This window comes from Alosa pseudoharengus, unplaced genomic scaffold, assembly GCF_046254945.1.
Source record: "Alosa pseudoharengus isolate Yale_2024_CS ecotype anadromous, Long Island Sound unplaced genomic scaffold, YU_APseudo_1.1 YU_APseudo_1.1_scf_23, whole genome shotgun sequence".
Classification (NCBI taxonomy): domain Eukaryota; kingdom Metazoa; phylum Chordata; class Actinopteri; order Clupeiformes; family Clupeidae; genus Alosa; species Alosa pseudoharengus.
In genome coordinates this window covers 2,101,522-2,114,021 of record NW_027468685.1, presented here as the reverse complement: position 1 = coordinate 2,114,021, position 12,500 = coordinate 2,101,522, and the positions used below count along the sequence as shown (strand labels likewise).

General features: G+C 45.8%; 1 protein-coding gene across 1 annotated transcript in view; it reads right to left on the bottom strand.

The window, feature by feature from the left end:
• asns (asparagine synthetase) overlaps positions 1-7,854 on the bottom strand; it is a 19,912-nt gene extending 12,058 nt beyond the window's left edge. The window contains exons 1-6 of the mRNA XM_076301104.1: positions 7,762-7,854; positions 6,783-7,039; positions 6,276-6,513; positions 5,405-5,590; positions 4,648-4,749; positions 145-272 (exon numbers count right to left, since the gene is read on the bottom strand). Of these exons, the coding sequence (XP_076157219.1) occupies positions 145-272; positions 4,648-4,749; positions 5,405-5,590; positions 6,276-6,513; positions 6,783-7,031 (903 nt within the window). The 5' untranslated portion in view covers positions 7,032-7,039; positions 7,762-7,854. The remainder of the gene's footprint in view (positions 1-144; positions 273-4,647; positions 4,750-5,404; positions 5,591-6,275; positions 6,514-6,782; positions 7,040-7,761) is intronic.
• Between the last annotated feature and the right edge of the window lie 4,646 nt (positions 7,855-12,500).

Genomic DNA, 12,500 nt, shown 5'->3' with positions numbered 1-12,500 from the left:
GCCGTGCGTGCGTGCTGACAAGCTCCGCTCACCTTGCATGTGTTGACGAGCTCCTCTCCCTTTGTTTGTTTGTTTGTGTGTGTGTGTGTATGTTTGTTTGTTTGTGTGTGTGTGTGTGTGTGTGTGTGGACGAGCCCCTCTCACCTTGCGTGCAGCCTGGATGTCGGGACTGTCCTCGGCCCCGATGGCAAACGTCTGGATGGGGTACTTCAGCTCCTCCTGCTTGGCCAACTTCACCAGCGTAGCAGCGACCAAGCTGGAGTCCAGCCCACCTATCAGAGCGCAGAACGCAGGTCAGGGGTGGGACATTAATATGACATCCCACCTATCAGAGCGCAGAATGCAGGTCAGGGGTGGGACATTAATATGACATCCAGAGGGCTGACTACAGGGCTTTAATAGTTGCCCGGTTGCCCTTGGCTACCAAAAAGTGTCAACCAGGTTAGATTGGCTGTCAGTAATGCCACACGCCCACACAACACGTATTAAATGAACCTCTCCATGCACCAGACTGCCCATTTCACCAGCACGCTGCCAGGTGGCACACCTTACCAGTCTTCCCCAGGTGGCACACCTTACCCGTCTTCCCCAGGTGGCACACCTTATCCGTCCCCCCAGGTGGCACACCTTACCCGTCTTCCCCAGGTGGCACACCTTATCCGTCCCCCCAGGTGGCACACCTTACCCGTCTTCCCCAGGTGGCACAACTTACCCGTCTTCCCCAGGTGGCACACCTTATCCGTCCCCCCAGGTGGCACACCTTACCCGTCTTCCCCAGGTGGCACAACTTACCCGTCTTCCCCAGGTGGCACAACTTACCCGTCTTCCCCAGGTGGCACAACTTACCCGTCTTCCCCAGGTGGCACAACTTACCCGTCTTCTACAGGTGGCACAACTTACCCGTCTTCCCCAGGTGGCACAACTTACCCGTCTTCCCCAGGTGGCACACCTTATCCGTCTTCCCCAGGTGGCACAACTTACCCGTCTTCCCCAGGTGGCACACCTTATCCGTCCCCCCAGGTGGCACACCTTACCCGTCTTCCCCAGGTGGCACAACTTACCCGTCTTCCCCAGGTGGCACACCTTATCCGTCCCCCCAGGTGGCACACCTTACCCGTCTTCCCCAGGTGGCACACCTTATCCATCCCCCCAGGTGGCACACCTTACCCGTCTTCCCCAGGTGGCACAACTTACCAGTCTTCGCTGTATTGGCTTTACCCAGAGCACACACACAGAGATACACACACACACACACACACACACACACACACACACACACACAGACACACACAGATACACACAGATACACACACACACACACAGACACACACAGGGGACTCCTTTCATCAGTATGAGGGAAGACTGGTAACCAGAGCTGTGGCTGTCCACTGATTTCAGCCGGCAGACACTGCGCTTTCTCCCCGTCGCATTCAACATCACACACAGACACTGCGCTTTCTCCCCGCCGCATTCAACATCACACACAGACACTGCGCTTTCTCCCCGCCGCATTCAACATAGCGATTCACACCTCACCATTCAATCAGGCGATTCACACCTCACCATTCAATCAGGCGATTCACACCTCACCATTCAATCAGGCGATTCACACCTCACCATTCAATCAGGCGATTCACACCTCACCATTCAATCAGGCGATTCACACCACACCATTCAATCAGGCGATTCACACCGCACCATTCAATCAGGCGCGACTACTGCGCTCACAATGTACGTTCCACTGCTCACACTGCGAGACAAACACGAGATGGAATTTTGGACATTGTGAACATGCTCAAACTATACACCAGATCGCACGGGAATTCAGCCCCAATTTTTTGCCAAGCAGACACTGATACAGGGCTATTACGCATCACGCCTCCCTCAACGGCCCAGAGCCCACTCCTCCCTCAACGGCCCAGAGCCCACTCCTCCCTCAACGGCTCAGAGACACTTTTGGACCAAACCAGGTCACAGTTCCGGTTACAGCACTTCAGATGAGATCAGGCCAGTGGAGCTCAGGTGGTAGCTGAACTCTCTCCCCCCTCTCCCCCTTCAGCTACATAACATCCTAGACTTTGGACCCACAATGGCTGCCTTGCACTACTCCACTTGCACTACCCCACTTGCACACTTTGCAACTTGTTGTTGTTGTCCTGAAAACACAACACACTTCTGCTGCTCTTACATAACTTGCACCACTATGCCACTTGCTTACTTAGGTCAAACAGAACTACCTCAGCCATTTATTGGCCTGACTTTGCACTATTATATTGACTGTCTACTGTATGCACAATTGCACAATTTCAACCCAATTGTGCTGCTCTTATTTCTTCACTGTATGTGCCTTCTTATTTACTTTTTATTGTTTACTTGAATGTTATGTTTGTCTGTGGACCTAATTGGTAAAATATGTCTTGTCTCCACCGTGGGATAGTAAGTAACGTAATTTCGATCTCTTTGTATGTCTTGGCATGTGAAGAAATTGACAATAAAGCAGACTTTGACTTTGACAGGTGAGGAGAGATGCTATTACCTGTGAAGGACAGGCCAGGTATCTGTGATGTTTGTTACCTGTGCAGGTGAGGCCAGGTACCTGTGATGTTTGTTACCTGTGCAGGTGAGGCCCGGTTCTATTACCTGTGCAGGACTAGTCTAGAGGAATACGTCTCGATTCAGGGGAAAATAGGGCGGGGGGAATGTCTCTGATTTCGAACAAAGCTTTTTTCAATAGCCAATCGCGGAGAGGTGGCAGACCTTGTGAATATGCCCATGTACTGGGTGTTTCATGAAAATACCGCCGACAGCAAACTAACAACCAAAACGATGGTGTTTAGTTTGCCTTTGTAGCCATCTCATGTTGTTATGAACTTCAATTTCTTCGACTCTAAACATTAGTGGTGTCAACAATAATCGATTCGGCGATGCATTGCAATGCGGGGCATGCACGATTCAGCATCGATGCGGCAACGTGCCATAATCGATTATGTCACTGTTTATTTTCTGGCCTTGAGTGGACAATAAAGTTGTGAAGTTTCAATTACATTTCCGGAGCAACGTTGTAATAACATGCGCAGCCTGTAGCTACATGCTAAGCGGCAGCACTAGCTAGCATAACAACAACACCATATGTGTGTGTGTGTGTGTGTGTGTGTGTGTTCAGAGCTGATGCTCATCTAACGAGCCTCTTGGTACGTCTTTCATCACTCCTACTCCTACGCCTCCTGTTTTCTGACATGATAAATCAGCTCCTCTCACCTTTAAATAAATAAACGAATAAAATCAAGATGACAGAGGGAGATGACCGCGATGGACAAGTAATTAAAAACGCATCCACAGCTTGGAGAGCGGACATCTGGGCACATTTCGGATTCTATGAAAGCATGTTGGCAATACAACTAACTTCACAAACCATGTCGATCGTTGGCATCCTGAGTTGGCTTCGTTACTGTGTGTGCAGTATGTGGTAGGAATTTCAGGACGGCCATGGCCATCGTTGCCCCTTGCGTTGGCCGTGATGCCCCTTTGAAAACCAGGGGTTTACAGGCCACGGTGGCCTTGGTGCCCCCTTCTTTCAATATTCTGTTTTGCGTCCGACTACTAGCGATTTTTATTTAGCCTATGGCCTGTCAAAATAATCTAAGCATTCACAGCGCAAATTAATTTAGTCTTTTACGCAGTGGAGAAAGTGACAGCGCAAAAAAGTGCATCCAAATTCACCCAGTCTTCTCAGTTGAACTACTCGCGAACGAGCCTACTCATCACACAGACATCACAAGTAGCCTATCACATCACATGAAAGAGCTTTTTCTCAACTTTTAAACAATGTTAGCTGTTAATTGCTGTGGTGAACGGTTCGTGAGAAAAGTAAATAATATAATTCAATTTAATCATAAATTCTACTGAAGGTTCTGCGCCCATCTCCCTACCCATTCATATCGGTGGGATATTCAACACATAACAAACCATATATCAGAATAAACAGCTGACCTTACCGAACAGAAAGGTGTAAAGCAGTCGCCTGTACAGTTAGCCGTTCCAGAGTAATCCAGTTTTGAATTTGCAGCAAATTTCAACGTGCATGGATGTCTCCAAATTTGGGCTTTAAGTTTTACAACGTGTTTAAATTATTAAACTTATTAAAATGCCATATCCAATACCCTGTACCATTCAATTTTATTGTATTTAATGATATTTATGTCAAAGATACAGGTGAGTGATAATACACACATAGCAGCCAATAAAATCTGTTGTTCAATATCTGACTGCTTGTATTGCCTCATGACCTCAAAATTTGCCTTCTTGTGTGCAGTAGAATTTTGATGCATCGCAATGCATCGTAGAATCGAATTGAATCGAATCGTTACCTGGTGAATCGTAATCGATTCGAATTGTGAGGGCAGTGCCAATGCACACCCCTACTAAACATGCTTCAATTGTGTTTGTATCGGCACTGGTTCCCCATGAACACAGCGGAAGGGAGATCAGTGGGCGTCTCTGAAAGTAGCCGTTTTCCAGTTGTGAACGTTTTGGCCCAGAAGTTTGTTCAGATTAGTGCAGGACAGGCTAAGGGTGATGTTACCTGGGCAGGTGAGGCCAGGTGATGTTACCTGGGCAGGTGAGGCGTCAGGCTAAGGGTGATGTTACCTGAGAGGAGGCAGCCGATCCTCCTGTGGGCCATGAGACGTTTCTTGACGGCGCTCTCAAACAGCGTCCTGATGTTCCTCTTCACCACGTCCATCTGGAAGCCTGAACACAAGGAGCAGGAGCGGAGCGGTCAGCGGTCATCAGCACAGTGAAGCTCACCTGAGACACCTGATGCATGAAGCTCACCTGGGACACCTGACGCATAAAGCTCACCTGAGACACCTGACGCATAAAGCTCACCTGAGACACCTGACGCAGAAAGCTCACCTGAGACACCTGACGCATAAAGCTCACGAGACACCTAACGCATGAAGCTCACCTGAGACACCTGATGCATGAAGCTCACCTGAGACACCTGATGCATGAAGCTCACGAGACACCTATCACATGAAGCTCACCTGAGACACCTGACGCATAAAGCTCACCTGAGACACCTGATGCATAAAGCTCACCTGAGACACCTGACACGCAAAGCTCACCTGAGACACGTGACGCATGAAGCTCACGTGAGACACCTGACACACAAAGCTCACCTGAGACACCTGACACACAAAGCTCACATGAGACACCTGACATAAAGCGCACATGAAAGCTCACATGAGACACCTGTCATAAAGCTCAACTGAGACACCTGACGCATAAAGCTCACCTGAGACACCTGACGCATGAAGCTCACCTAAGACACCTGACAAATGAAGCTCACCTGAGACATCTGACGCATAAAGCTCACATGAGACACCTGACGCATGAAGCTCACCTGAGGGGAGTTTGTCGACGGAGTCGTAGGCGGCGTGAGCCGGCTCGTCCAGGCAGCTGTGGAAGCGGTCCATCTGGATGGACTCCACCTTCCCAGAGGGCTTCAGGTTGAACGCCTCGAAATGACCGGGCGGGAAAGCCACCACGCTCACCTGGGACTCCATGGAGTGGCTGATCTGAGTGAGCCCTGAGGGGTGTAGAGGGGGGGGGGGGGGGGGGGAAGGGGGGGGTCAGCCTGCTACACATTCTCAAAAAGAACACACACACACTACATTATATTATATTACATTTAGCAGACAACATTGTCCAAAGTGACTTACATATGCCAATTATATTACAAGGGATTATATTGTCCCCGGAGCAACTTGGGGTTAAGTGCCTTGCTCAAGGGCACAACGGTGGAAACAGGGAATTGAACCCACAACTTTTTAGACTACTGCACGCTAGCCCAGCTCCTTAAACACTACACTCTACCACCGCCCGCGCCCGCACACACACACACACACACACACACAAACTTTCAACAAGCTAGTTTAGCATGCAGTGTCACACTATACACGAAAAGCACACACACACAGCTACCAGCTCTAGCACACACAGCCAATCCATAACCTTATATATACATAAGTACAGTTAGCTACTACATGACCATGCACAAGTGTGCGTCACTGTGAGAGTGTGTGTGTGTACGAGTGTGTGCGTGTGTGTGTGTGAGTGTGTGTGTATACGAGTGTGTGTGTGTGTGTGTGAGTGTGTGTGTATACGAGTGTGTGTGTGTGTGTGAGTGTGTGTGTATACGAGTGTGTGTGTGTGTGTGTGTGTGTGTGTGTGTGTGTGTGTGTGTGTGTGTACGTGTGTGTACGTGCGTTCACCTTTGGCCTCGGAGCAGACTGCGAGGAAGCCGTCATCAGTGAGCAGTTTGAACATGGGCCTGACGCCATACGTGTCTCTGCCTATGAACACCTTCCTGTCCGCAGTGTCCAGCAGCACGAAGGCAAACACGCCGTCCAGCAGAGATGCCATCTTCTCGATGCCAAATCGATCGTACAGGTGCAGCAGGATCTCCCCATCCACCTTTGTCTGGTGCTCAAACTCAAACACCTTCTTCAGCTGGAGACGGGTGTGTGGGAGAGAGAGACACACACATTCAGTCATGTACCTGAGTCTTATCTTGGCCATATCTCTGCTGGACTGGACCAGGCCCAAGACTAGTTTACTTTCTCTTCACCTCATCAATAGTATAGTTTAACACTACCTGTTGCATCTAACACACAATTCATCCATACATACATAAATCGTACCCTGTTGCATCTAACACACAATTCATCCATCCATACATAAATTGCACCCTGCAGCACAGAGACGGTGCCTCGACCTACTCTGAGGTAGTTGTAGATCTCGCCGTTGTAGCAGAGCCACAGGTAGGGGAACTTCTTGATGCGCAGCGGCTGCATGCCGTACAGCTGGTCCACGATGGCCAGCCGATGGAATCCGAAGCAGCAGTTGGTGTAACCGTTGACGTTCTCGAAGCGGAACGCGTCTGGTCCACGATGCGCGATCTTCATCGCGCTAGTGCACTGGACCGACAGGCATTCATCGCTGCCGAATAACGCCCATATACCGCACATCTTGCAAACTGCAGGGGGAAAGAGAAGTCATCAACAGAGCTCTGTTTGAGACCATAGATCCCTCACGGTCGAGAGGGGTTAGCAGAGGTTACTCGTAGCAAATGGGGCAGAAACGTAAGACACCCCCTTGACAGCTGCGACATATGGCCTGGACGAGATCAAAGTTTGAAGAGGGTCACAACTATAAAAGTATGGGTTGCAAGGGCTGTGGGTATTGCTTAAACATGTTTTCGTTCTTTCCTAACTTGCTTGAGCCCAGCGTCACTTATCTAGGCTACGAACTAAAGTTCCATCTAAGCATCTCATTTCAATTATATTACGGTAACATTGAAACACTACTAAGAGCATGCGACGCTTTACCGTAGTGACATATGACTGAGTAGCCAGGATACTAACATCAGTAAAAGGAAATACTTGCTGGGTTTCCGAGTGAAGGCTAGCAACGCACGCAGAAGAAGAAGTATCCAGTGATACATTCATGTCACACCTACAATATCTCCGCTACGGAGCATACACGATCACGGCTGCCAAGCATGCGTGCATGTGTGGGGTGCCCCCACTAGCCCTAGCTAGCTAGCTAGCCTAGGATCACTTGTGCCGGGCAGGCAGGCAGGCAGTACTGATTCTTTGCTGACGGAAGCCTACTGATTAGCCTGCTACAATTTAATTCCTGCAAGGAAATGGGATATCAGACTAAGGCAGGTGAGAAATATGAAATGAATGTACATACCTTTAAAATGTATCGATTCCACAAACGAAACTTAAAACAGGAGAGAAGTTACAGTTGAGGACTGTTTCGTATAATTCACACTGGCTGAATGAAGCATGGATGTTGCGTTCCTCTGCCATGCGCATGCAGCGAGCAATAGAAACGTCAAACGTCAATTTGGGGGCGGGACTTATAAACCACCACACACATTGCATCAGCATCGTGCAGTTTCAACTGCTTAGCCTACACACAAAATCTTTGCTCATTACACAATTTTGTCTTTCAAACACCCTTCAAACACATCTTTGTCTGCCACCCCACAACAAATCTGCAAAATCATTCTCAGTGTTTAACTTCTAAAATACAGTTTTCATAATACCACACACAATTTTTTTAATACACAAAAATAGGAAAAAAAACAGGATAGGCCTAATCTAACAGGAAGATTTAATTTTTCAAACACAGTTAGCCTATATTCCACTTATTCAATCCTCAATGTACAAACTGTCATTACTTTACTGAACATCATCAGATCATTACCTTTCAATCTGTTCCGACAGGGTTTCCAGTTAAAATGTTCAGATCCAATGCAGATGCTTTGAAATGAAAATTACTGTGTAACGTTCTACAAATAGTCAACTTTGCTGTAAGTAAAACTTGTCTTTTGTCCCCAAGTTACCATTTGCTCAATGTTTTTTTTTTTTTTCTGAGCTTCCAGAAATGCATTTCTGCAGATGGATATAGAATCAGAATCAGAATCAGCTTTTTTGGCCAGGACTCCGGTTAATCTTTGCTCTCAAAGTACAACACTCACTTAACATATAAGAATAAAAAAAAAAACATAAAAAGAATAAAAACAGAACAGTAAGAATAGAATGAAGGGCAGTAGAATATGAGTGATGATAATGTATTAATAACAACACTGTAACTCTACGGTTGAAGTTCACGAGCAGAACAGTGCTGAGTGACTTGTTCAGTGTGAGGGTGGGTGGGGGCTGTTACTGAGTGTTCAGTGTGAGGGTGGGTGGGGGCTGTTACTGAGTGTTCAGTGTGAGGGTGGGGGCTGTTACTGAGTGTTCAGTGTGAGGGTGGGGGCTGTTACTGAGTGTTCAGTGTGAGGGTGGGTGGGGGCTGTTACTGAGTGTTCAGTGTGAGGGTGGGGGCTGTTACTGAGTGTTCAACAGAGTGACTGCTTGGGGGAAGAAGCTGTCTTTGTGTCGGCTGGTTTTGGCAAACAGTGCCCTGTATCGTCTTCCCAGGGAGGGAAGAAGGTTGAACAGTTTGTGACCATGTGATGTGAAGGGTCTGTATTTTTGCTGCCCTTTTCCTGACCCTGGACCAGCGCAGGCAGGTCCTGTAAGTAAATGTACATATTAGTCCTTGGGCCAAGGACCCAAAATATAGCATACCGGTACAGTAAATGTATATATGGGCCCATAAGCCCACGAATATACATGCCCACCTGCCCCCCCCCCCCCCCCAACACACAGCAAAGTCATTTGATAGTAGTCAGTAATTGTTTAGAGTAATTTCTGTCTTTGGCAAAATCAGCTTTTTCAAAACTCCATGTACATCTGGTGGTCATTGTATGTTGCTTCATTTTTTCTTGTTGGCTGTAAAATACTGTTTTAACAACAACAAATTATTTGTGTGTGGGGGGGGGGGGCAATTTTGGTTTCAATATTGCTTACATGTTTAGGCCTATGTGTATTTCAACTTCTCTCTGTAGATGACTTTCACTTTTGGAAATATAAAGCCCATGAAAGACAGAAGAGCTTTAGGTTTTGAGCAACAGTACATGATCCAAAATGTCATATTATGACAAAAGAGTTTATAATGTGAGGCGAATGTCATGACAAAAGTGTTTATAATGTGAGGCAAATGTTTGCATTAGAGATGTGTTCATGACATTTTAAATGTTGTGTGTCATTTTGCTGGAGATCTGAGGCATTTTGTATTTTGTTTGAGCAATTGTGGGTTTTGTGTGTAGTTTTGCAAAATAGACACAGAGTTTTGAAAATGTGTGTAAACAGTTGTAAAAAAAACTGTAAACTGATGGAGACTGTGTCATACAGACAAATAAAAAATAAAAAAATAAAATAAACAAATGACTGTGGTGGACATCTTTACGGTTGGAATAGCACACATATTCTCTGTAGGCCTACTTAGTGTTCCATTTGACAGCAGATGGTTGAAATTATTAGCCTCGTGAGACCATCCTGATCTCGCGAGCTTCAGGGTTTCACTCGCAGATCAGTCTGGATACTTTCCGTTAAAGAAAATTTGGAGCAGTTCACCAAACGAACGTCCAATCAGCGTTGGCTTTGAGGCGGGTTGAGTTGTGACGCAACGAACAACATGACGGCATCCACAGAGATGAGCATAGCTATCGCGCAAGTTTTATTCAAATTAGAAAGTATTCCTGGGTAAACTGTGAAGCTATGTGAGCAACTCGGGCGGCGGATTTACATGACATCTCGAAAGCAGCATGAGTCTCAGCCATGCAGCTGGGAGGAATGAACGACACAGACATCCTCCACGGCTGATTCCAGTTCATAATGGAGGAATATACTATCTTCAGAAGTGTAGGGCCTACCGTGAAAACTTGATGGGAATTGTCGTTGATTAGGTTCATAAATGGTAAGTTAAAACATCTTAACGTTTGTCACGTTACCTAACTTAATTGTATGTTAAACGGCATTAGAAGAATACTTTGTTCATCTAATTGGTTGATTTGGCCCGTCGATAACCAACAAAGGTGGTGATAGACAGATGGTTTATCCAATCAGCTAACCAGTATGTCCGCCCCTTCCCAAAAGTTCTTAAATGAAAAGTTCCCAGATGGATATGCGGAGCAAATCCATCTGGCGGAGTCAGGTTATGAAATTATAAGATCTGGAAAAAAGAATTGCTTAGGCCTGTTAGGATCTAACAAGGGCTCACAGGACTCAGATGGCATTGCTCATATACTGTAGTAGGCTATAGTAAGCATTTGTTAGCAAAGATATATATATATATATATATATATATATATATGTATATATATATATACTACAAAGTATTTCGGATATGTTGCTTATTGGATCATAAATGGCCACAGCAATAAAGAGGAATGACAGATAATGATCGACTCTTTTATTGTGTTACATGCTCCAACTGTAGGGTAAAGCACTTTGAGCTGCATTCTGTGTATGAAAGGTGCTATACAAATAAAGCTTATTTATTATTATAATTATTATTATTATTATTATTATTATTATTATTATTATTATTATTATTATTAATATATTTCGTTTAGCCCAGGGACCTCTGCTGAGGATTTATCCCCTAAACAGTTGTATTGCTAGATTTGCAATGGCATAGTCTACTAGCCTATATATTTCTGTTGAGCCTTACACGGGTGGATACGGAGGTCGGCAAGCATCTTTGGCCTCCTTTCTCTGCAATCTGAATCTTCTCTGCAATCTGTTCTTTATCCTACCAGGCCATTTTCACTAGAGTACACAAAGGTTAAAGACAAGAAAGAAAAAAAGCCCTCAAACACCTCTTTCTTTTAACAAATGAACAGAGGATACAACACACTCAGAAACACATGGACCAAGGAGATCAGAGTAGCTAAAAGGAGCTACTCTAGTCTGGCTATCACCAGACTGAACATTAGTCTGGGGAGTCCGCTATGTATTTTCTACTGCACAAGAGGCATGATCAACGGGCATAGTTGAAATGATTCTGTACGCAATTGGATAGTCATTCACCAATCTGACCAACGAACCGGGTGACGTTTGCAGAGTGACGCAAAAACTCCAGGCAGGAAACTTGCAGGAAACTTGTCACCAAAACATGATCCTGTCCTGTACGTGAGGACGATGGGAAGTCATCTGGTTGATGCCACTTACAGCATCAGATTTCATTTCTTTTTTTTCTTTTGAAGAACTAAATCTGGAACATTGCAACTCCTGGTGACATTTGTCATTATTTCAGATGAAGTTTGTGGTAATTTCAGATGGAGTATTGCCCAAAGCAGCTTATCAGGGAGATAAGCTTGAAGCCTTGCAGTAGTATTTTAATTCAAGGGCTTTGAAACAAGTGCAAACAAAACTCTGTACAAAATGACCTTGGATCTGGCCTTAACACGACCACAGCATTACCTGTTCGTTACTTAAAGAAACACTACCAGTCAAAAGTTTGGAGACACTTAGACATTCCACTCCATTATAGACACATTTCCATTCCACTCTATTATAGACAGAATACCAGCTGAGATCATTTGTATTGTTTTTTTACTCAGGGCAGCAGTTTTCAGATGACATTATGTGCTAATTGCAAAATGGTTCTCCAATGTTTTTCTCAGTTAGCCTTTTAAAATGATATCAGATTACTGTAGTAAACAGAATGTGCCTTTGGAACATGACTGGTTGCTGATAAAGGGCAATGTAGGCAGTGTAACTGGAGGGTTGCCGGTTCGAACCCCGACCAGTAGGCATGGCTGAAGTGCCCTTGAGCAAGGCACCTAACCCCTCACTGCTCCCCGAGCGCCGCTGTTGTAACAGGCAGCTCACTGCGCCGGGATTAGTGTGTGCTTCACCTCACTGTGTGTTCACTGTGTGCTGAGTGTGTTTCACTAATTCACGGATTGGGATAAATGCAGAGACTAAATTTCCCTCACGGGATCAAAAGAGTATATATACTATACTGTATACTGTACCTATGCCATTTCTTTCTACAACAGTCGAGAACCCTTTTGCAATTATGTAAACACA